Below are 26,519 nucleotides of genomic sequence, written 5' to 3' on the forward strand. Positions count from 1 at the left end.
AAGTGCGGCCTAACTAAGGTCCTATAAAGCTGCAACATGACTTGCCAATTTTTAAACTCAATACCCCGGCCGATGAAGGCAAGCATGCCGTATGCCTTCTTGACTACCTTCTCCACCTGCATTTCCACTTTCAGTGACCTGTGTACCTGTACACCCAGATCCCTTTCCCTATCAATACTCCTAAGGGTTCTGCCATTTACTGTATATTTCCTATCTGTATTAGACCTTCCAAAATGCATTACCTCACATTTGTCCGGATTGAACTCCATCTGCCATCCCTCCGCCTAAGTCTCCAACTGATCTATATTCTGCTGTATCCTCTGATGGTCCTCACTGCTATCCGCAAATCCACCAACCTTTGTGTCGTCCGCAAACTTACTGAACAATCCAGTTACATTTTCTTCCAAATCATTTATATATATTACAAACAGCAAAGGTCCCAGTGCTGATCCCCGAGGAATGCCACATGTCACAGCCCTCATTCAGAAACGCACCCTCCCACTGCTACTATCTGTCTTCTTTGCCCGAGCCAGTTTTGTATCCACCTTGCCAGCTCATCTCTGATCCCATGCGACTTCACCTTCTGTACCAGTCTGCCATGAGGGACCTTGTCAAAGGTCTTACTGAGGTCCAACATCCAACATCCACTGCCCTACCTTAATCGATCATCTTCGTCACTTTCTCGAAAAACTCGAACAAGTTAATGAGACACGACCTCCCCTGTTGCCTCTCACTAATACATCCACTTATTTCCAAGTGGGAATAAATCCTATCTCGAAGAATCCTCTCCAATAATTTCCCTACCACTGATGTAAGGCTCACCGGCCTGTAATTACCTGGATTATTCTTGCTACCCTTCTTAAACAAAGGAACGACATTGGCTATTCTCCAATCCTCTGGGACCTCCCCTGTAGCCAGTGAGGATACAAAGATTTCTCTCAAGGCCCCAGCAATTTCCTCCCTTGCCTCTCTGAGTATTCTGGGGTATATCCCATCAGGTCCTGGAGACTTGTCTACCTTAATGTTTCTCAAGAACCCCAATAACTCCTCCTTTTTGATCTCAACATGACTCAAACTATCTACACATCCTTTCCCAGACTCATCATCTACCAAGTCCTTCTCTTTGGTGAATACTGACACAAAGTACTCATTTAATACCTCACCCATTTCCTCTGGCTCCACACATAGATTCCCTCCCTTGTCCTTGAGTGGGCCAACCCTCTCCCTGGCTACCCTCTTGCTCTTTATATATGTGTTAAAAGCCTTGGGATTTTCTTAATCCTGCTGGCCAATGCTTTTTCATGACCCCTTTTAGCTCTTCTTACTCCTTGCTTAAGTTTTTTTCTACTTTCTTTGTATTCCACACTTGCTTCGTGTGTTCCCAGCCTCCTAGCTTTGACAAATGCTTCCTTTTTCTCTTTGACTAGGCTCACAATATCTCTCGTTATCCAAGGTTCCCAAAACTTCCATACTTATCCTTCATCCTTACAGGAATGTGCCGGTCGTGAATCCCTATCAACTTACACTTGAAAGCCTCCCACATGCCAGATGTTGATTTGCCCTCAAACATCTGCCCCCAATCTACATTCTTCAGTTCCTGCCTAATATTGTTGTAATTAGCCTTCCCCCAATTTAACTCCTAACAGTGTCAGCAGTTTAAAGTAAAAAAAGTTAAAGTTTATTTATTAGTCACAAGTAGGCTTACTTGCAATGAAGTTACTGTGAAAATCCATTAGTCACCACACTCCATTGCCTGTTCGGTTACACTAAGAGAGAATTTAGCAAGGCCAATGCACCTAACCAGCACGTCTTTCGGACTGTGGGTGGAAACCAGAACACCCGGAGGCAACCCATGCAGACATGGGGAGAATGTGCAGACTCCACACAGACAGCGACCCAAGCCAGGAATCGAACCCATGTCCCTGGCACTGTGAGGCAGCAGTGCTAGTTACCGCACCACCGTGTGTAAAGAAAACGATGTAGTTTGCACATGTGGGACCCCATTCTCCCAACCCGACGCGCGCATGTTTTGGTGCATTGGGATGGGAGATGCACGCATTGGCCATTTCGCGGGAATCGCGCATGCGTTCCTGACATGCGTGTCCTCCACAGTTGGAAAGCAGGCGCAGTCGGGACCACACTGGAAACTGGCGGGAAGAGAGGTAAGTGATTTAAATCTGTTTTTAATGTATTTTAAATGTTATTATCGGGCCGGGCATGGAATTCTCCGGGCCCGATCGCATCTCCGACCCCGCCAGGAGTTTTTCACTCTCGCGGGGTTTAGAGTAGCTCCCCACTTGCGGGGAACTAGCGGGAGACCCTGCCAGAGTGAAGGGGGGGCAATTGGGGCCCACAGGGGGTCAGGTGGCAGGGGAGTGGTGCCCCCTGGGCATGGGCACACTGGCAGTGCCGGCCTGTGCCCCCTGGCACTGCCCAAGGGACAACTGCCCATTCCCAGGGGGCACCTTAGCACTTTCCATTGGGCATCAGGCAATGCCAAGGGGACGGGGCCTATGGGGCAGGGCCTGGGGGGAGGCAAGGGGGCAGGACCAATGAGATGGGACCATGGGGGCGGGGCCTATGAGGTGGGGCCTGGGGTGAAGGGTGGGGCCAAGTGGGTGTGGCCTATTATGGCAGGGCCAGGGGACAGGGGCCTATTATAGGCGGGGCCAAGGAGTCGATCAGTGGGGGTAGGATTCCCACTCCCACTCTGCAGATAAAATCGGTCGGGGCAGGAGGGAGGTCAGCGATCAGGGCGGGCTAGGAGGGGTGGGGGGGTGGCCTGCCGGGGGAGTCTGCCTCGCGGGAGGGGGTCTACCTCCCATTGGGGAGGGTCTGCCTTTCAGGGCTGGGGGTCAGTGGGGGGTCCTGCTGGGGGTGTGTGGGGGGGGAGCGTCCCTGCTGGGGGTGGAGGGAGGGGGGACGGCGGGATATTGCGGTGCTCCGGGATGTGGGAGGGTGGGTTGGGGCTGGCCTGGGAATGCTTCCGCGGGCTGCGATCAGGCCGTGATCAGGTCACGGGGCGGGGGGGAGTGTAGGGGCAGTATTGCTGGGGTCCCAGGCTGGCCAGTGATCGAGTTGGCCTGCAAAGTGCAATTTGACAGTTTGGGGCCACTGCGAATGCACAGAGTTCTGGAACTCTCAGACTCCGGCATGAATAGACCCCACCCCTCCCCCAAAGCTTTTAATGATGTTCCCGATTGTGACCTCTGCATTGCACAGAGTGTGGGAGATTCGAGTCTGAACTTCCACTGAAAAAACAATCGTGATTTACACCATTTCTCTCACCAATTCAGCACTTAGAATTTTTTTGGGAGAATTTGACCCATAAATTCAAAGTAATGCACAACAGGTTTATTGAAAGAGATGTTCTCTGCAAAGAACAGAGACTGAAACTAAACAGCAGCCTGTGAAATACCCTAATGATATCACCATCAAATCATGTGATCAGCTCTTAAAGCAATCATGCAAACTATTTAAATATTTAACACCATCTGATGCAGACAAAAGTAGTATTGGACAGCACTCGCTAACAGGAAATGATAGATGTAGTGGGAAGAAAATGAAATCTTTAATACCAATTACAAAGAATATCTGTGTACCTGGAGACAGTTTATGTAATGAGTCCTTTTAACCATTGCCTTCTTGTAGAAGTTGTATATGTCTAAATAAATATCTGCAATGCACCATTGATTAGACTCTAAGGTGTTCTCCTGCTCCGTAAGTTCGTGAATGCATATTGCATTTGAACTAAGAAGTTGTCCTTCTGATTACTTTTCCCAGAATGCCAGTTTGTAATCAACTTGAAATTTAATTGAACGATGGAAACTCATGGTTGAAATGTGAAAGTTCCTTTAGAGCCACCTGGATGGCAAAATATCTTCTGTAGAACTGGTATGGATGAAAGTATGGATGAAAAAGGCGTCCTGCTGGCGAGACACTGGTAGTGAACATAAACTGCTGCTTGTTCTATTACAGTCCTCAGGGACTGAGTGCATGCTTTATGCCGAATGGATTCCGAGCTGTTAGATGACCTGCACCCACAAGAAACCACCAGAATTTAACACTTAAGCTGTAGAATTTCCAACCCTCCAGTGACTTGTTTTTAGCTTTTTCAGTCCATATAATGTTAATGAAAAAATGTATTTCTTACATGGCAATAAATAATTTCAAACTGAAATTCATCTGTCATCTGTCTTCGAAAGTTGAATGTGTTTTTGGGTGAATTGCAATGTCATTCAGGCGAACATTCTCAGCAATGATCCGGAAACACTTTGAGGTTACATTTTATGCAGAGAATTTTTGAAAGACATTTGATATTTCACACTGAGGTTTTGTAGGATAAGCAGAAAATGTTATCATAGTAACAGACTCCTCATCCATTTACCCTTAAAGGTCAAATGGTGAAAAACTACTTGTACATTATGTTATGGCTCAGGTCAGAAACTCCAAAATGTTTTATGAAGCTCACCTGAACCATAAGTTTTTATGTTGAATTTGGCTAGGATGACCAGGATATGTTCCAATTCAGGTATGATTCAAAAGACCCATTAGGGAGCTTTTATCAAACAAAGTTTATTTAAGAATATAGTTAACATGTACAGTAAGAAAATTAGCAACAACTTTTATCAATGACAAACAAGAAACAAAACAACCACTATAACGTATAACTTTTAATGAATATCTCTAATGTGTTCCAATTAAAACCAAAACCCATAGACAACACAAACCCTTTTCACAGGTTTATCACTGCACAGGCTAAAGCTCACATAACACTGGAATACAGTTCCCTGGGTTGAATGCTGATTTCAAATGATCTTGAAAACTCAGAGCAGCTTGTAGTCATCAGCTCCTCAAAACACAGATTCTTTACTGCAGGATGGCAATCAGGATGTGCTTTTAGCTAACTAGTAAAACTTACAAAATAAAAACAGAGAGAGAGACTTCTTTCAGCTATGGTTCTAACACTGCAGCCAAAACAAAACTAAAAACAACCCTTGTCACCTGACTGGCACACAGTTTTTTTCCTCCCCCCACCAATGACATCACCTAAGGCTGTGACCATGATTTAAAAAACCTCTTAGAATCCTACAGTGCAGAAAGAGGCCATTCGGCCCATCGAGTCTGCACCAACCACAATCCCACCCAGGCCCTATCCACATATCCCTACATATTTACCCACTAACCCCTCTAACCTATGCATCCCGGGACACTAAAGGGCAATTTAGAATGGCCAATCAACCTAGCCCGCACATCTTTGGACTGTGGGAGGAAACCAGAGCACCCGGAGGAAACCCACGCAGACACAGGAAGAATGTGCAAACTCCACACAGACAGCGACCCGAGCCGGGATTCGAACCCTGGTCCCTGGAGCTGTGAAGCAGCAGTGCTAACCACTGTGCTACCGTGTCGCCCCTTTATTGTGGTTCAGATTCTTAAAGGTACACTAGCATCACAGTATTCATGTCTAAGTCTAATTCTAGAATATCTACAGTTTCTTTAGTGACTCACTGCAAAAGTAGAATTAGAATGCTCTTGTACTCATCACATGAAGCCAGGTTTTTTCTGGGCCCCCCTATTACGCATCCATACTCCACCAGTTGTTGTACTTAATGCATAACTGCATAATTAGGGATGTGCAATAAATGCTGGCCGGCCAGCCAGCAACGCCCATGTCCCACGACTGAATTTTAAAAAACTGTAAGAAAGATGAAAAAACTATTTAGATTGCAGAGTAATAAATAGTTGATGCTGAGTTTAACTAGAATTCAATGTCATTGCCGGAATTCTACTGCTCCGCCTGCCACAAATTTGGAGCAGGAGAGGGGCGGACAATGGAAATGACCATTGATCTCGGGCAGGATTTTCCAATCTTAGGTCGAACAAGGCCGTAAAATCCCGTTTAGTGAAATTCACGCAGCTTTGCCTTTACAGTTTACAGTGCCATGGATGAACTTGCATTGAGTTACAGCTTTGTGACTCACTGCCAGTTTTATATTTCTGAGGTTTAGTTACAAATTGATTATGTACATTATTGATACCACTATTTGTGTTATATATCATCTGTTGATATGATTATGAAGTAAAATATATTTTTATTCTTTGGCAGGATAATATTTGAAAGACAACAGTTGATGATAATTGTTTCCAGTCAATGTTCATTTTATTTATTCTCCAGTGATTATTCCAAAAAATGCTTTGGTGACATGTTTACAGGTTTTATTCTATGTGAAAGTGAACAGTGATAATTTGATGTGATGTGCTTTGAGACACAAATGGCGAGGTTTATTAGACAACAGGAGAGAATCTACCCATCTCCACCACATACAAGGCGCGAGTGAGAAGCGTGGTGAAATAGTCTTCACTTGCTTGAATGAGTGTGGCTCCAACAATATTCAAGAAGCTCAACACAAACCAGGACAAAACAGTCCGCTTAATTGACACCCTGTCCACCACAATAAACATTCACTCTTTCCACCACTGATGTGGAGTGACAGCAGTGTGTACCAGCTACCAGATGCACTGCAGCAACTCACCAAGGCTCCTTTGACAGCAACTTCCAAACCTGGCCCCCCTACCATCTAGAAAGACAAGAGAGGCAGATGCATGGGAATACCACCACCTGTAAGTTCCCCTCCTAGCCACACATCATCCTGACTTGGAAATAGTCATTCCTTCACTGCATTGAGTCAAAGTCCTGGAAATCCTTTCCTAACACCTCTTGAATGTACCTACACAATATGGACTGCAATGGTTCAGAAGGCAGCTCACCACCTCCTTCTCAAGGGCAATTAGCGATGAACAATAAATGCTGGCCCAGCCAGCGATACCTCTATCCCATGAATGAGTAAAAAAAAATAGTTACTGTCACAAGGAAGCATAATCTTGAAACTAGAGCAAGATCAGATCGAAGTGAAATCAGTACTACTTTTTACCACAAAGTGTATTGGAATTTGGAACTTTATCCTGCTGTGGATGCTGGGTCAAGAGCAATTTTCAGGATTGAGATAAATAGATTTTTGTTAGATAAGGGAAAAAGGAAGAAAAATGGAGTTAAGATACAGGTCAGCAATGGTCCAATAGAATGGCAGAATGGGCTCAAGGGATTGAATGGCTCACTCCTCTTCTACTGTTCCTAGCTAGAGTGTAAGAAGCATTACGAGGGAGTTAGTGGACACTGAGGAGATACCAGTAGATTGAAAATTGGCTAGTATGGTGGCCGTATTTTAAAAATGAATGACTGCAAATATGCATAATTGAGAGGCTAATGGACATTGACCTTTATCTCAAGGGGAATGGAATTCAAAAGTAAGAAAATGATGCCTCAGCTGCACAGAGACTTCATCTGAAAGCCTAAGTTTAAATTTTGGTACCAGGGAGGTGGTACAGTGCATATTCATCAGACTTGTGCATGGTGAGTTAACTAAGAACAATTCGTTGCAAATATTTGTCTTGTGTTGTCTTTAGATTGGAAGATGAAAGCATGATCTAATTGTATAGATCATGCTTCCATCAATAGATCAATATAAAGTAGCATTGAGGTAGGTGATCAGCCCCATGATCAAATTGAATGGCGTACTTCTGGTCCTATGTTCCTATGTGTTTAAAGTAATAAAGTAACGGCTAAGTAAAGGATAATTGTGTCTCCTAGTGAGGAAATCGAGAACAAAGGACCATAATTTTATAATCATAGCTCGGTAGTATAAGGGTCTCGCAAAGAAAAGGGTAACGTGGAACTGGGGACTGTACTGCCCACAGTGTGATGTTAAGAAATACATGACCTGAGCCCCGAGTGTAGGCTTGTACTGGACAGAGATGTGTGTAGAGGACAATCCTATCTTCCTAGGAACCAGCTTAGTGAACTTTTGTTCCACTCTCTCTAAGGCAAGTATATCCTTCCTTAGGCAAGGAGATGTAAACTGTGCACAGTACTCCATGTATAGTCTTAATAATGAGCTGTATAATTGCAGTAAGGCTTCTTTACTTTGTGTTATGTATTTGAACTGATTGCATTTCTTCTGGTGTAATGTCACGTGATCTGTAGTGATGTAAGCAGAGAGATGCATGAGCTTCTGTGGCTCTTCCACCTTAGACTTGGAATAAGCAACACCTTCTTAATAAAGCCACATCGTGTTTAACTACAACCTATAGTGTGGCACCTCATTACCCTTCTTTGTGGTAGCTACCAGTTGATACATAACAGGTTTATACTTCAATCCCTTTCTTCATTGCAGCTGTCTTTGCATGTTCATTTTCTGTGATTCGTTTACAAGGCCCCTTTAAAAACTAACTTTTTCTACTTTCTCTCCATTTAAAAAATATTTTGTTTTCTATTTTTCCCACTAGAGTGGATAATTTCATACTTTGTCTGCCATGTTCTTGCCCACTCACTCAACCTGTGTCTATTTGCACCTCTTGCCATCCTTCTCACATCTTGCATTCCCGTGGGAGACATGACTTTGATCACAACATGAATTTCATGAAATTTGTTAGTTTATTTCATATTTAATTCAATAATGCCAAATACTGTCATTGGAATGGGCTTGAGACTTGATGGTTGGTATTGCTTCAGGATTCATTCTTAAACGGCTGTTTTCACTTTCCACTGCTTTTAACAACCAGTGAATGATTATCAATGATTGTTCAGGGACATTCTCAATCAAGGTGTATAAATTCTCTAGGATATCAGAATAATCACTATTGTCTAGTGTTAAAAAGTTGTTTGTGGTTTCTTTAGTGGTAAGGGAAGATAGGATTACTTACAATATATTTAGTCTTGTCGGTGAATGAAATGCACCTGTGTGCTTTATTGAGTGATGACTAATACTGATTGGTTCAACAAAATTCTCCTCTCTCATTTTATTTCTGCACTTTAAGTCTGTTTGTTTCTGAAACAAAGATGTGCGGGCTAGGTTGATTGGCCATTCTAAATTGCCCCTTAGTGTCCCAGGATGCATAGGTTAGAGGCGTTAGTGGGTAAATATGTAGGGATATGTGGATAGGGCCTGGGTGGGATTGTGGTTGGTGCAGACTCGATGGGCTGAATGGCCTCTTTCTGCACTGTAGGATTCTATGATTCTGTGAAACCTCTATGGCATTGGGGAAACAATCCTTCTTGCGACGTCTGTTCTTTGGTGCCTGGCTTTCCAATGTAAATGACTAATAGTTCACAGGCTGAGAAATTGAAATTAGTCTCAAACTAATTGGTACAGATCCACAGTCTAAACCCATCCATAATTTGGCAATAAATTGATGGCTTCATTCAGAAATGCCTAAAGAAACTGGCAAATGAAATGCTGGATCAGTACAATATATGGTGCTCTTTTGAAGTTGGTGTATTTTTGGGGATAGTGCACAAGGAGCTATGCTCAGCATATGGTTTTAGCTAATGTGCATTTCTTGATGTTGACACTCAGGGGTTTAATTTACTTTGTATGCTATTTTTAGCATGTGGATTATTTGTAGGAATGACCCAAGGATGGGCCTCTTGCTCATTTCTCCATGCCTCACAATCTTGCGCTTTCCCTGTCAGTTGCTTGTAAGAGCCTTCCATTTTCAATTTCAATGAGCAATATACTAGGAGAAGGAATACACAAGGCTTTTGTACTTAAACAAAACACAATTCCTCCCTGTACAGGATCCTCCATCTGTAAACAGCCTTTTCCCTTGAGTTTCCAGCTCTGAACATCATTACCATCAAAGATTAACTGATTCCACTGTTGGTCATGGCTCATTAAAGTTTAAAGTTTTTAAAATTTATTTATTAGCGTAATTAACGCTGCAATGAAGTTACTGTGAAAATCCCCTAGTCGCCACACTCCGGCGCCTGTTCGGATACACTGAGGGAGAATTTAGCATGGCCAATGCACCTAGCTAGCACATCTTTCGGACTGTGGGAGGAAACTGGAGCACCCTGAGGAAACCCATGCAGACACAAGGAGAACATGCAGACTCTGCACAGACAGTGACCCAAGCTGGGATTCGAACCTGGTTCCCTGGCGCTATGAGGCAGCAGTGCTAACCACTGTGCCACCGTGCCACCCTCGTAACCCCAAACATGGTACCTCATCTGAGTCTGGGGCAACTCAGCTGGGTTGATTCACCCTTGAAGTCGCAAATGACCCTGCTACACCAGTGGATTATTGCCCATCCTAAATTTCTCCATGAGCGTTAGGGCGCAGTCATTATTTTTAATAAGTTAATAGTTCCATTTAAATAGAAAAAGAAGGCATTTATGTTAGCTAGTGTGCTAAAATTAGCACACAGGAAATTAAGCCCCTGAGTGTCAAAGTGAAGATTAATTTTTTTGTACTGATATTCTCTAACCTTAAGCACCAATTCACTAAAGGATTAATTAAGATGGTGATCAACAAATTAGAAATCATAGTTACATGTCTACAGGCGTTTATCAGCATCATAGTTTTGGAGCAGAATCCATCGTGTGTCCCTCTAAGGGTTACATCAGGACGGTCTGCACATTTTGAGAATAGCATTAACATAAGAACAGAAGAAATAGCAGGCGGAGTAGACCATTCAGCCCCTTGAGCCTGCTCTGCCAATAAGATCATAGCAGTTCTTATCTCCTCTCTCATGCCTGCCCCATTATTCTTGACTTCCTTGTAGATAAAAACCTGTCTAACTCAGCCTTCATTATATTCAATACCAAACCTCCACAGCTCACCGAGGAAGAGAATTCCATACACTAACAACCCTGTAAGAGATCTTAAATATGTAATCTCTTATTTTTAGTCTATGTCCCCAGTTCTAGATTCCCCAATGCATGAAAACGCCAATCAGTATCTACCCTATCAAGTCCCCTCAGAATCTAATATGTTTCAATAAGCTCACCAGGCTGGGCCCCATGGTGACACAGTGTTTAGCACTGCTGCTTCACAGCTCCAGGGACCTGGGTTCGATTCCTGGCTTGGGTCACTGTTTGTGTGGAATTTGCACATTCTCCTTGTGTCTGCGTGGGTTTCTTCCGGGTGCCCCGGTTTCCTCCCACAGTCCAAAGATGTGTGGGTTAGGTTGATTGGCCATGCTAAATTGCCCTTTGGTGTCAGGGGGACTAGCTAGGGTAAATGCATGGGGTTATGGGGATAGGGACTGGGTGGGATTGTGGTCAGTGCAGACTCGATGGGCCAAATGGCCTCCTTCTGCACTGTAGGATTCTACGATCTATGATTCTTCCAAATTTCGAAGAGTATAGATTCAACCTGCTCAACTTTTCCTCATAAACAACCCCAGAAGAAATAGGAGGCGGAATAGGCCCTTGAGCCTACTGTGCCAATAAGATCATGGCAGTTCTAAATGTGGTCTTATCTCCTCTCTTATGCCTGCCCCATTACCCTTGACTTCCCAGGGATCAGCTTAGTGAATGTTCTCTGAACTGCTTCCAGCGCAAGTTTTTAAAACCCACTTATGGGACGTGGGCATTGCTGGATAGGCCAGCATTTTGTGCCCATCCCTAATTTCCCTTGGTGAGTTGTGAGCTACGTTCTTGAATTGCTGCAGTCCCTGTGGTGTCGGTATATCCACACTGCTGTTTGGAAGGAATTCCAGGCTATTGACCTAGCAACAGTGAAGGAACGGTGATATATTTCCAAGTCTGGATGCTGAATACCTTGGAGAGGAACTTCCAAGTGATGGTGTTCTCATGTGCTTGTTGCCCTTGTCCATCTTGATGGTAGAGGTTGTGGATTTGGAAGGTGTCGTCTAAGGAGTTTCGGTCAGTTCCTGCAGTGTATCTTGTACACATTACTAATGAATTATAAAGAGGATGATGTTCTTTAGTTAATGAGGTAGGTTGTACACAGTACTCTAGGTGTGGTCTAACATCCTGTACAGTCGTAGCAACACTTTCTTACTTTTATTTAATTTATTTGTTCGTGGTGTTGGAGTGAAATCAAAGTAAAGGACACAAAATGGTTACCTGGCACACAAAATGGACTCTGGGAAAAGACATTAAGAGGCACTGACTTTGGGCACAGACATTACACAAAGAGTTAAAACCTGTAGTGTCTAAATTGCTGCAGGAAACAGGTCAGACCTTGAGGCACCTTAAACTTGAGATAAAAGCAGACCCAGAACAATGAGTTTGATAACGAGATCAGCCACTGATGGGGACATAAATGCATAAATGTATATAACAAGATCAGCCGTTGATAGAGGACATAACTGCATAAATGTATCTACTCTATGTACAATGATGTGTTAACTGTCAATGTCCGTATCTGTCTACTCAACTTATAACGATGTGCTAACGGCTAATGTCCGTACTGTCTATTATCTAAAAAGTATAAAAGATGCTCAACTACCATTGTGTAGTTGAGAAGGTGACTGCCAGTACTGCGGAGTGCCAGCGCTTCTCCCAAAGCTTTGTCCAAATAAAACTGTTTGTTGAACCTCCAAGTCTGACTCCGAAGTGGTGAATTTCCCACAACAGCGGGATGTGGATATCGCTGGCTATTCCAGCATTTGTTGCCCATTCTGAATAGCTCTTGAAAAGGTACTGGTGACCTGCCTTCTTGAACTGCTGCAACCCCCATGCTGTGTGGCTTGGCAGGGAATTTGCAGATGGTGGTGTTCCGATGCGTCTGCTCCACCACCTTTGCAATAAATACCACTGTTCCACTTCCCTTCCTAATTATTTCTTTACTTGCATGCTGACATTTTGTGATTCATATGCAAGGACATCCAGATCCCTCTGTACTGCAGTGTTCTGAAGTCTCTCTCAATTTAAATAATCATCTGCTGTTATATAGCAACAATATACTTGTACTTAAGCATTTATGGGTGTCAGAATTAAGTATCCTTGGGGGCTCAGACTCAGCTCAACATTAGCACGTTTGTCATTGATTCAGGATCTTGAAGCCGCAGTCTAGAACCTTGAGCAAACAATCAAGGTTGGCATCTCCGAGCAATACTGAAAGAGTGCAGCACTGTCTGAGGCGCCGCCTTTCAGATGCATTGTCAAACCAAGATAGATGTTAAAGATCTCAGGATATTGTTTGTCCTGGTGATCATTTATCCCTTAACTAACACTGCTAACAAAAAAAATTATCTGATCATTTATCTCATTGCTGTTTCGGGATCTTGCTATGTACAAATGAACTATTGCTTTATTTTATTTTACAATGGCGACTATACCTAAGAAGCAGTTTACATTGGGATGTCCTGAGATCATGAAAGATGCAATATCCATTCAGATTCTTAACATTTTTAATATGCAAAGACTGTTGAAATGCGTGACTCATACCAATTTAAGCAAATGCCTCAGCCGTTCTGTATCAGCAATATCTCTCTCACAAACAGTTGAATGACCAGCTAATCTGTTTTTCAGTGATGATGGTTTGTTAGATATCATAGTCAGGACATCAGAAGAGCTTGTTGCTTTTTAGTGGTGCTAGGTTCTTTACTGACCCATCAGAACAGACAAGAAGAATTTTCAACAGGTTTCTGCAGAGTAAAACTCAATTTATTTTGCCACAAAGAAAAGTACCTTGATCAAAACTTCAAAAGCATTTCCTAATCTGACCAAATGATGATGAATTAGGACCAGTCTAATTCAATGGGAATTTTCTTGGCTTTCTAGCAATGGGGGGGGCGGGGGTGGGGGGCGGAATAACTAAGTGTTTTTCGTAAAAACCAGTGCTTATGTTATGATAACTTTTATAAACAGGAATATAATTGTAGTCTGAAATCCTATTTATGCTTCAGCATTATGTATTTGGATATAACAAATCCCTTCATAATCTTAGCTTCTTGAATCCTAGATTTTCTCCTATTATGGTAATCACTAATGCAGAGAATTGTAATTGATTGTCATGGAATGGGTAAAGAGTAATATTAAGCCTTTATAAATTGAATGTTGGGGGAGGAGGGGAGTGGAATTTTAACATGGGCGAAGGGGGTGGTTGGATGTGAGTGGCTGGGCAGTGATTGGGCTAAGATTCCGAGTGCATCCGGAAGCTAGCTCGAACCCGCAACTTCCAGATTATAGTGAGGGCAGTGGGCAGCCCCACTCCCAGTTTTGGAAGCCTTGGAGATAACCTGCCTTGCAAGTTTATAGTGTGGCCAGCTCGATTTCCAGGGCCTTGCGAAACACAATGCTATCCCACAGCCTCACAGTAATGAGAAATGTTCTCCTTCTCAAAGGATGATTAGTGGAATTGACGTTTATGAAACAAACGGTAACTCTGCCACAAGGTTTTTGCCATACTGAAACTTCTTATATGGAATTACCAAAAATACAGTTTTGGATATGCTTTAATTACTTCTGCTTTCAAACAAAATGTCATCTGGTACAACAGATCTTCGAACCCTATAATTGCTGGTTCTGTGAACAAAGGGCCTGATGTCACAAAGCTTGCAGCATGATTGACAGCATTGTTGTTCTATAAATAAACCCAGGGCACTGTACAATTTAATGGTGCCATACTGATATATCTTCAAAGCCAGATACTTCAAATACAAATGGCATTGGTTTTTTTTTAATCCACCTACCCACCAAGCGTGCACATGGGAGATTGAGGGGTGGCCTCTGCACATTTTTCTGATTATTTAATTTAGTTGTCAGGAAGTTGTATGTAACATTTGTGTGAATATTCAGGCAGGGGTGTGAGAATCCCCACTGACAAAACAAAATTAGGACTACTCTGCCAAGAACATTGTATTTGTGTTTTCTACAGCACTCTTTATTTGTGAAAAGATGCCTCAGAATATTTTATAGTGTGCGCACCAAATGGCAGGAGAAATGGTAAAGTTTTGGTTTTTTGAGAACCGAACACAAAGATAAAATGTTTATTAAACAAGAAAAATGAACTATGACAAAAAGTAGGAGAGATTTCAAGACAAACACCAGTAAATGAGTCAAATCACACTACTCCTTCACCTCAAATATACCTTTACAGATACACACATATTTGTAAAAGATACATATTTTAAAATACCTATCTTAAACTCTGATATGTCAGTGTGCGGTACGTGTAACTAATGGGGGAACTGTGGTTGGACACAACACACCTCAAATGGAGGGATAGATATCACCAAAGCAGATTCCATGGATTTCTCATCAACCCAACCACACAACCACCACCTTCCCACCCCCCGATGTATGTCACACCATCAGCCAGCTAGCCTCACCGAAACTCTGCTTTTCTCAAAAGGGCAGCCATCTCCACACTCTAAGAACCTGCCTTGGAATTCTCTCCAAATGTCACTTCCACTTGGACGGTTTCTACCAAGATTCACCTCCAAGATTTCAGTCTCACCTTCCAACGTTCCTTTCCCCTGGATCACAGTGTAGCTCAAGCTTCACTTATAGATGTTCGGCTATGCCAAGCAGAACGCTATTGCTCCATGGGCCCACAGATAGCAGTCATCAACCTTTGGTGGGATTTTCTGGCTTTGTTTTAGGTCAGCTCCCCAACTTTAACTTGGACCCAATTGCTTGGTTCCTCTTCTCCATTTTATTCAGCAAGATCTATTTCTGATCTCTGCCCTTGTTCTTTACCTCAGACTGCATTATGATTTTCTCCCTCATTCCTGGTTTGGGATCTTCTTATTTGTCTGGGAGCTCCTACCTGTCTGCCCCCCCCCCCCCCCCCCCCACCCCCCGGGGCCGGGGTGCATTAGAAATGACTGAACGAAACAATAGGGCGGCTGTCCTTTTTAGAGCAAAAATACTGGAGGAGATTTATATCCTTGTTGGAACAAGAATGGGTGGACCCAGGAAAGCAATGCCATAGAGATGGACTGCAGAGCAGGACAGAATATCCAAAAGATAGTGGAGAAGTTGAAAGGGATACAGAGAGATAGTGACTATAATCGCAGTGAGATAGCGTGTCATTTGGGTTGTACCAGTGCAGTTTTGATTCTACAGTCAGTCTTGTACCCCCACTCCTTTATGTCCTATGCTGATTATCAGTTACAGTGAAGGGTATTAAACTAAGAGGACGCATTCCATCTTCATGTTGTCTCTCTTTATTTTTGTTACTTGACCTGAAGAATTTATAGGTGAGCTGATCTAGAAAGTACATGGCTTGCATCCCAATAAACCCGAAAAAACAAGTGGAAAAATGGCTGTGAACACTGGAACTAACAAACAAATGAAAAATATGTTTTAAATTAAGCTTTTAAAAACAGAGCTACTTGTTCCAGGCAATGTGTTTGTTACAGCATCATTTACATAAGCTATCATTTCACCATTACAGAGCAGAATTCTTTTTTACAGAAATAGTTGTGCGACTGTATATCTCATCTGTGCCCTCTAAGACTGACAATATTAATATAATATAAAATAATATTTTATAATATAAAAAGTGTGTTAGCTTTTATTAACAGGGGGTTGGAATTTAAGAGCCGTGGGGTTATGCTGCAACTGTACAGGACCTTGGTGAGACCACATTTGGAATATTGTGTGCAGTTCTGGTCACCTCACTATAAGAAGGATGTGGAAGCGCTGGAAAGAGTGCAGAGGAGATTTACCAGGATGCTGCCTGGTTTGGAGGGTAGGTCTTATGAGGAAAGGTTGAGGGAGCTAGGGCTGTTCTCTCTGGAGCGGAGGAGGCTGAGGGGAGACTTAATAGAGGTTTATAAAATGATGAAGGGGATAGATAGAGTGAACGTTCAAAGACTATTTCCTCGGGTGGATGGAGCTATTACAAGGGGGCATAACTATAGGGTTCGTGGTGGGAGATACAGGAAGGATATCAGAGGTAGGTTCTTTACGCAGAGAGTGGTTGGGGTGTGGAATGGACTGCCTGCAGTGATAGTGGAGTCAGACACTTTAGGAACATTTAAGCGGTTATTGGATAGGCACATGGAGCACACCAGGATGATAGGGAGTGGGATAGCTTGATCTTGGTTTCAGATAAAGCTCGGCACAACATCGTGGGCCGAAGGGCCTGTTCTGTGCTGTACTGTTCTATGTTCTATGTTCTATGTAAAATATATTTGTGATGAATTGAAGTAGGTTGCAAACAACATTGGTGCAATATGTTATATATTAATGCATTGTTTCAAGTTACAAAACATTTGAAATTTTAATTCTACTTTGTAGTGGTTTCTTGGTTACTAATTTAATGTCAGAATCTCAGTTTGAAGTTAAATGATGTGTGTGGGCCCGGATACCGTGCAGTAATAAAAAGATCATCTGGAATACATTGTTTCAGTGCTGATGTACAATGGTTCCAGAATAAAAGCAGTTGGTGCAAAACTCACCATAAAGCTAAATCCTGAAAGTCAAGCGTTATTTCTCATAGCTCACTGTGCAGCTATTCAGACTAAGGTAGAACTGACTATTCCATTGCTTTTTCCAATCAGTATGCAACCCTTACAAACAACCAATGGTCAGGAAGCAGAGTGCAGAGTTTGAATCCACATGGACAGCATTTTGCTTTCTCTCCACATTCCACAGCAATGTGAAGAGCCAATATAAACTCATACGACTGCCAAAACCTGAGTCAACAAAGCACCCCATGGTGCACTCTAGAAGGTGTTTGCAACTCCATCAGATAATGATGTTTGCTTGCCATAAATTAATAAATTATGCAGGCTCTGAAGCAGCTGAGAGATAGGAAGAAGATTAGTTTAGCTCAATGGAAAAATATCTGAGATCAACAGCTACCAGTCCATGATTAGTGTGTGCCAACACTGTTGCAAAACTGTAGCTATTTATAAAATGCTCTTTTCATGTAATCATTTCCATAAGTTAACATAATACTAAGAATCGGCCGCCAAAATCCCCCTTAACTGGTTACAGAGTGCCATTTGGGGAGAAGAGATTTATTTATTTTTTCTCCATCTTTAAAGTTATAAAACCAATGTGCAGAGTGAACAGGGCAAGCCCGAATCCATCTCCTTGCTTGCTCCAAAAACCACATTCAAAATGAATCCAATTCATGGTCCCCACAAGTGAGACTGACAAGGTCCAAGCTGACAAGATAAGGCATTACACCCATCTTGGGCTTGATCCCACACTTGCTCTGAGCCAAAAGGCCGAGAGCACTGTGCCACGGATTAGTTAACAATGCAGCAACACAATGTTAACTTTGTGTGAAGAACATTTTACTACTGGGACCATTGGTCACGAAGTTGATAAGGTGCCCCATAAAAGGCTGCTGAAGAAGATTAGGGCACACGGAGTTGGGGGTAGTGTGTTAAAGTGGATTGGGGACTGGCTATCCGACAGGAAGCAAAGAGTCGGAATAAATGGGTGTTTTTCCGGTTGGAGGAAGGTAACTAGTGGCGTGCCGCAGGGATCGGTACTCGGGCCGCAACTATTTACCATTTATATAGATGATCTGGAGGAGGGGACGGAGTGTAGGGTAACGAAGTTTGCAGACGACACAAAGATAAGTGGAAAAGTGAATCATGTGGAGGACGGAGAAGATCTGCAGAGAGATTTGGACAGGCTGAGTGAGTGGGCGAGGATATGGCAAATGGAGTATAACGTTGATAAATGCGAGGTTATACACTTTGGAGGAAATAATAACAAATGGGATTACTATCTCAATGGAAACAAATTAAAACATGCTACTGTGCAAAGGGACCTGGGGGTCCTTGTGCATGAGACGCAAAAGCCCAGTCTGCAGGTACAACAGGTGATCAAGAAGGCAAATGGGATGTTGGCCTATATCGCGAGGGGGATAGAATATAAAAGCAGGGATGTCTTGATGCACCTGGGCATTGGTGAGGCCGCAGCTGGAATACTGTGTGCAGTATTGGTCCCCTTATATGAGGAAGGATATATTGGCATTGGAGGGAGTGCAGAGAAGGTTCACCAGGTTGATACCGGAGATGAGGGGTTTGGATTATGAGGAGAGGCTGAGGAGATTGGGTTTGTACTCGTTGGAGTTTAGAAGGATGAGGGGGGATCTTATGGAGACTTATATGATAATGCGGGGGCTGGATAGGGTGGAGGCGGAGAGATTCTTTCCACTTAGTAAGGAAGTTAAAACTAGAGGACACAGCCTCAAAATAAAGGGGGGTCGGTTTAAGACAGAGTTGAGGAGGAACTTCTTCTCCCAGAGGGTGGTGAATCTCTGGAATTCTCTGCCCACTGAGGTGGTGGAGGCTACCTCGCTGAATATGTTTAAAGCGCGGATGGATGGATTCCTGATCGGTAAGGGAATTAAGGGTTATGGGGATCAGGCGGGTAAGTGGTACTGATCCACGTCAGATCAGCCATGATCTTATTGAATGGCGGGGCAGGCTCGAGGGGCTAGATGGCCTACTCCTGCTCCTATTTCTTATGTTCTTATGTTCTTAAGGGCAGGGTACCATCCTATCTCATTGCAGTTATTCTTACTTTTACCACACGGGGGGGACAGTCTGTGTTTTACTAGATTCTGGATTCTTGTCTCTCTGAGGCAATAGTTCAAATGAAAATTTTTGAAGTCTCCTTTACAGTAAAATAAGATGAATTGTCAGATGTATTTACATAAGGCAGGTGGAGCTGGTGATTTGTTAAGAGCTGTGCACAGGTGCTTTATTCATTTAGTGTGACCTTAATTTTCTGGGGTAAGTATTTAAGGAGGTAAAAAATCTCTTAGACATTGTCACCAGTTCGAATTATTAATTTCCAGCAGGGATAGATAATCTATTGCCACCAGTATGTTTTGGTGATGAGTGTCTCTCCATGTGACTTCACGTAAACCTGTTTTGATTGACTTCAGTTGAAGTATTTCAGCTTGTATAAATCTGGGGGTTTCTTATTGTTTTGTTTTGCTTTTTACTCCCAGATTATTAAATGCTATAAAGCCTGGGGCCGTGAAGAAGATCAATCGGCTGCCGACTCCCATTGCAGGATTGGTGAGTTTTGAGTTATTATTTTCTTTGCCTAAGTAGCTCCTTTCCTCTTAGAACTTCATAAAACATCTTGCATTATGAATTACCTTTATTTGCAGAAAACTGAATCTTATTACTTAAGGAAATCCATCCTGGTCAGGAAAAGCATGATATAAATGCAAGACTTTCTTTTCAATTGTGACATGCTCAGTAACCTCTTTGGTTCAGTGGGTTCAAATCTGCTTTGTCACTATTTCATGTCAGGAAATTCCTTTCAAGTAAACACTTGAATAATGACAAAATTTGTACGAACTGGTGGTGTTTTGGTTATTACTGAGATAAGTGACAAGTTGCCAAAGGTTTGTTTCTTGCACTCACCAGGAAAAACACAAGAATACCAAATTTTAAACCATCGGACAGTTTATACCAGAGCAGAAAAGGCTGCTGATTGGTTGACAGGTTGACTCTAATTGACTGAGACATTGCCGTGGAGAAAGCGATGGGGGAACTAACTGTCATCTTTGTGAGCTCTGGGGTAATTTCTATAGTTCCCCATCACTTTCTCCATTTCAGTGCCTTGGCCTCGGTGGCTGAGATTGCTAGCCATTTTCACATCCTTCTGTAGCTGGGTATTAAAGGGTTAAATTTCATGTAGATGACATGGGCCTCGATAACGGCATCAGAAGTGGGGGCCATTGCCCTATGATTGAAATGTGGCTGGCTAACCGCAATTGTGCAGCAGCTGATTAATTAATGGCCTAGACGTACAGGGCCCATCCTGTGGATAAGTGCAGGCAATAAGGCACTGATATTAGCCTTACCTGATGGAAAGGTGCCAGTGCCATCTGTAAAGTGTTAACTTGTTCATATTGTAGCCTTGAAGAATCCTTTGTCTTCAAACTGCCTCCCCCTACAGTGGTACAAATGGGAAAATAGCTTCCTTCACACTGGCAGGACGAGTTCCCCATACCACTTTACTCTTTGGGCCTTGCATGTGGCAACGTGGGTTGATGCGCTGCAAAGTGAGAGAATGACCATGCTGGCTAAGATTGCTAGCCATTTTCACATCCTTTTGTACTGGGTATTAAAGGGTTAAATTTCATGTAGCTGCCAAAGGGCTGTGGCATCAGCAGATCAGTTCTGATGCTTGGCAGCATCTTGACAAAAGCCGGCTATCTGTCTTTGCTTACTCCCACTATGCCCCTCAGGAGCAAACATTTGGGAGTCCCCACACTGGGCCAAAGGGCTGGCACTTCCTTTAGTCTTGTGCTGGACTTCGTGGGGAACAATCAGGAGAAATGGACTATCAACAATAAAGGGAGGGCCTAGGCTGGGGGAGGCATTGCAGACAACTTTGCTCAGACAGCTGCAGATGAGGAGGCCCTGGAATTGGCTGGCTCACAAGGCAGCCATGATGTGGAGATGCCGGCGTTGGACTGGGGTAAGCACAGTAAGAAGTCTCACAACATCAGGTTAAAGTCCAATAGATTTATTTGATAGCACAAGCCACAAGCTTTCGGAGCGCTGCTCCTTCATCAGGTGAATGGAAGAGTGCCAGTGCCATCTGTAAAGTGCTAACTTGTTCATATAGTAGCCTTGAAGAATCCTTTACCTGATGAAGGAGCAGTGTTCCGAAAGCTTGTGGCTTGTGCTACCAAATAAACCTGTTGGACTTTAACCTAGTGTTGTGAGACTTCTCACAAGGCAGCCTCAGAACTGCTGATGGTATTAAAGTAGTGACAACGCAAGAGAATGAGGAGACATTGAGCTTAAGTGTCCACCACATTAGACACGTTTGGGAAGAGAGGTGTGAAGTTATATCAAGCAGTCTCCAGGACTGGGGGCCTGTGGTCTGAGAAGGAGAACTCCTTAGGGCATCCTCACATCATTTCTCCTGCACCCTCCATCAGCACAGAAACATCTGTGAGTATGCGCTTGCAATTAAATTCAGGACCTGGTGAGCACATCAATGGATATGTGCTTGGGATTAGATTCAGAGCCTTGTTAGCACATCACAGATGTGTAGGAGCAGTTGGCAGAGTTGCCACAGGCTATCCTCAGCCCTGCACATATGATGGAGTCCATTCAGTCTGGTGTGTGTGTAGGGTGGGTGTGTACGAGGTGTGTGTGTATGTGTGTGGGTGTGTTTGTGTGGGGAGGGAGGTGTGTGTGTGTATGTGTGTGTGTGTGGTGGTGGAGGCTGGGGGGCGGGGGGGGGGGGGGGGGGGGGGGGGCGGTGGGGGGTGGTGTAATGTCAGGCGATCCGATCGAAGTTTATCAAATTATGAGGGGTGTAGATAGTTGGAAGTTTTTTTCCCAGGGCAGAAATGACAATTACAAGGGGACACAAGTTCAAGGTAAGGGGGGAAAGGTTCAGTAGAGATGTGCGGGGGACGTCTGTTACACAGGGTGGTGGTGGCCTGGAATGCACGGCCAAGTGAGGTGGTTGAGGCAGACATGTTAGCGACATTTAAGACTTATCTGGATAGACATATGAACTGATGGGAGGAGAGGGATAAAGGTGGTTGGTCTAGATTGGACAACGTGATTGAAGAGCCGAAGGGCCTGTTCCTGTGCTGTACTGTTCTTTATTCTTTGTTCTAAAGGGCTTCCCCGCATTTGTTTTCCCCACATTAAGAATTCCCCTGGCAACACCTCGGCGAGGTTTACAACTGCTTTTGCAAAACAAGAAGCAGTCGAGCCCTGACACTGTCCCCAGCACCCAGGCAGTGCCAACCTGGTAATGCCTCTAGGAAGCTCCATTTGGGGAGTTCCCCTTAGCTGTTGGGGTGTGGCAGGCCCAGTGCTTGTGGTGGGGGGGGTTGACATTAACCATTATGGGGGGGAAGTTTCTCTGGTCCTTGTGGGGTGGCGAAGTGTCATCCTTATCTGTGGAGGAGGGAGGGGTGGCCCTGGTGCATTTGGTGGTGTTGCCCTTATCCTTGTGAGCAGTTTGCCCCAGTGTTTGTGGTGGGGGTATTCCCTGCATCCATAGGTGGGGGGGGTTGGGGAAGAGTATTTTTTCAGTGCAGATCAGGGCCTCACCCCACCAGTGTGGTGGCAAAAACCATGCCCTCGAAGATTCTGTGCACAGAATGCCAGAGGATCTGGAGAGAAAACTCAGCTGTGCAGCTGGAGAGCTGCACACTGCTTTCTTGCCCCAGCCGGCACGGGTGCAAATTTTCGCCATCTGGGTCACACTTGCTGACTAAATGGAATGGTTTGTTCAAGTGCTCACCCGATCACGATTTAATTTTCCCAATGTAGAGCAGACTGCTTCATGGGTATCAAGGATATTTCCTCTACACTGGGAAGACCAAACACAGATTGGGAAACTATTATGCAGAACACCTTCATTCAGGTGTCATCCCAAACTTAAATTCCTTGAATTTCTCTTAATCTTAACCTCAGCTTGGAATTCTGATCTCCAGCCCTCTCTGCTATCACAACACTTCCCTCTATCCCTTCCCCCCACCTTTGCATTTACTTAAAATCTGTTTCTTCTCTAACTTTCTCCAATTCTGATGAAAAGTCATTTCCCTGTAACACTAATTCTGTTTCTTTCTCTACAGATGCTTCCAGACCTGCTGTGTATTTCCAGCATTTCCTGCTTCCATACCAAAACCCAATGACTTTGGTTTCTTTAGTGTGAAGTTGTAACTAATCCCAGATGTGAGGTGGGATTCTCCGGCCGCGCTCACCTCAAAACCAGAGATCCTACCCAAGGTCAATGGACTTTTGCATGGTCCGCCTCCTGCCCGCTACAATTCCCGTGGTGGGTGTGACGGGAGAATTCTGGCAGTGCTATAAAACAGTGTAAAAGTGATCAAGTGTTCATGGGGGCTGGATTGTCCTCCATGCTTTTGCCCGAAGTGGGGTGGAAAAGTGCTGAAAAATGGGGTAAAATTTGGTGGTGAGGCCTGTTGTTGTCACACTATCCTTTCCTCAATTTTCTTGCCCTCCCCCCATCAAGTCTGTCATTGGCCACCTCTTTGCCATGCATTGCATTCCTGTCAGTTCCAATTCCCGCAATTTCCCGGGACCATGGTGTGAAATGTAGTGAGAGACTCTGGGCAGCTGCAGAGCTGACCCTTAAATCAGGGTAAGAAGTCTAACAACACCAGGTTAAAGTCCAACAGGTTTATTTGGTAGCAAACTTTTGGTATTTTTGGTAATTTTTGGTCATACTTTTTTTTGGTAATACTTGCTACCAAATAAACCTGTTGGACTTTAACCTGGTGTTGTTAGACTTCTTACTGTGTTTACCCCAGTCCAACGCCGGCATCTCCACACCTTAAATCAGGGCTCAGGGAAGTGAGTTGGGATCAGGTGGAGTCAGAGGTGGGGGTAGCAGGGGGAAGAGGTTCCAATCCATTCATTACTTTGCTCCAAAGAGGAGAATCCAGCTGAAATTGTCTGTTAATAAACCAGTTAAAATGACCATTACTCTTACTGGGCCAGAGGTACTACTTCAGCAATTCAGCTTCCTTCCTGTTTCGGTCATTTTTTTTTTGATGTTATGGTAACCTGCATTTTGTCTTGGTGTGCCTGTTTTTAACCAGAGCTGTAAGAAACTTGCAGCATGCTGAGAGTGTCTCCTGATGGTTCTTGTGTTTTGTTTTTGATGCTGTCCTGACGAATGTGGCGAGTGCAGCGCAAACATGAGAAGCTCTTGTTTTAATTCATAGATCACACAGTTTTAATATAGTACAGGCCACTGAGGGTCAAAGGTCAGCAAATTGTGTTGCTTTCAGGAAGAAGAGGCTCATAATCTCCCACAGCTGGTGTTGTACTGAGAGTATGACCTTCACAGGAGAGCCGCTTTATATATTTAGGAGTAACCATTGTTTCAGATATCTTTCCTTAAAAGCAAGACCTGAATGCCTTCAAGTGAAGGATCATTTTGGTGATCATAGAATCCTACAGTGCAGAATGAGGCCATTCGGCCCATTGAGTCTGCACTGACCACAATCCCATCCAGGCCCTCTCTCCAAAACCCCATGCATTTACCCTAGTTAGTCCCCCAACACTAAGGGCCAATCCACCTAACCTGCACATTTTTGGACTGTGGGAGGAAACCGGAGCACCCAGAGGAAACCCATGCAGACACAGGGAGAATGTGCCATCTCCACACAGACAGTGATCCAAGCGGGAATTGAACTCAGGTCCCTGGCACTGTGAGGCAGCAGTGCTAACCACTGTGCCACCATGCCACCCCAAGTGATGAGCAGGGGAGTTCTCCCAGATTGTCTGTCCAGTATTTCTCAACCAATATCACTGAAGCAGATTATCTGGTCATTATTGTTGCTATTTCTGGAGTCTTGTTCTATGCAAATTTTCTATGTCAGAACTTTATAAACTACGTTATTGTAGAGCACTTGGGGATTACTTGAGGTTGTAAATGGTGTTATTATAAATGCATTTCTTTCCGTTCAAACACAATGCCTTCATCTGGATGTCACAGAAACCAGCTAAAATAAATCAGTGGACAAAGTTACAAATCTGGTGGCAATACTGGGCTCTCAGAGTTTAACATGCTATAACCTATCCCAGTACTTGACTGATTTTCCAAAAATATATCCCTGGAATGGGGCAGAGCCACTTTGGAGAACATCAAGTACACTTCCTGTAATTTTCTATGATATCTCGTGCGTCTTTAATGTAACATGACCTGGAATAATGACATATGGGAAGGGGCGATTCTCCGAAAAAAGAAACTAAGTCCCTAACGAGCGGGAAAATGGGTATTTTTCCTGCCCGTTTTTTGGGCGAGCTGAGTAAAATGAATCCCCAGGACCCTGTGCATCACAGCGGGGGGGTCACAGAGGCCAGCAATCAGGGGGCTTGGGAGTCACGGAGGCTGGCAATCGGAGGGTTCATTGACGCTAGTGATAATGGCGGGGGGCAGTGTGCATGCGCCCACCCTGATCACCCCCTCCCTCCGAACCCCACCGATCCCTAATGCAGAGTGCGCAGCGGGTCCCCAACCACCAAACACCACCGATCGGTCCTGCTCTCCTCAGGCTCCATCTCTTTGGCACTGCCCGGTGCCTGATGGGCAGTGCCAGGGTGCCATACTGGCACTGTCCAAGGGATAACACCCTCCTGCCCTCAACCTCCAGGGCAAGCCTCAATGGCCTCTGTCCCCAGCAGCGGGGAGATCATGCCTGGTCCCTGTTTATGGGGACCATACATGATCCCTGCTGGTGGGAACCTCTCCCAGTGGGGTGGTAAACATTAGCAAGCCTGAGCGATAATGTCCCGGGCTCGCTAATGATATGGAAATGTTAATTTCCAAATTGTAATCAGCCTCATGTTGATTTCTGGCATGAGGCTGATTACACTTAAAAAAGGTCCCCTGCTGCGATTTCCCTGCCCGCTGCATTACTCAAGCAGCGCAGTGGGCTGGGAGAATTGCGCACATTGTCTTGTTTCTGATTTTCTGACTTATTAGTGTTTGCGGGTTAAGAGACACTTCACAGGGAATTTTCATAAAACAGCAGCTCCTGCACTGTTGACTGTGAGAACTCTGCTACTGTTCCACCATGTCTGCTATTGGAGTAAATACATGTTGCGCAGACACTGACACTTGCTACAGTTGAAAGTGGTTCACCACAACTTTAATGTAATAAAACATTCCAAGATGTTTCACAGGAGCGTAATCAGACAGAAAAACATTGCTGTCAGCCGAAGAAACAGGAGAGAGAGAGATGGATAGGTAAAAAAGC

At 44.0% G+C, this 26,519-nt stretch overlaps 1 protein-coding gene and 1 long non-coding RNA gene across 2 annotated transcripts in view; one reads left to right on the top strand and one right to left on the bottom strand.

Moving 5' to 3' along the window:
* LOC144495914 (uncharacterized) overlaps positions 1-4,477 on the bottom strand; it is a 45,917-nt gene extending 41,440 nt beyond the window's left edge. The window contains exon 1 of the long non-coding RNA XR_013498356.1: positions 4,154-4,477. This is a non-coding gene — a long non-coding RNA (uncharacterized LOC144495914). The remainder of the gene's footprint in view (positions 1-4,153) is intronic.
* LOC144495886 (LIM and calponin homology domains-containing protein 1-like) overlaps positions 1-26,519 on the top strand; it is a 355,764-nt gene that overhangs the window by 160,116 nt on the left and 169,129 nt on the right. Inside the window, 1 exon segment of the mRNA XM_078216622.1 lies at positions 19,746-19,815. Within this exon segment, the coding sequence (XP_078072748.1) occupies positions 19,746-19,815 (70 nt within the window).

This window comes from Mustelus asterias, chromosome 1, assembly GCF_964213995.1.
Source record: "Mustelus asterias chromosome 1, sMusAst1.hap1.1, whole genome shotgun sequence".
NCBI classification, from domain to species: Eukaryota; Metazoa; Chordata; class Chondrichthyes; order Carcharhiniformes; family Triakidae; genus Mustelus; species Mustelus asterias.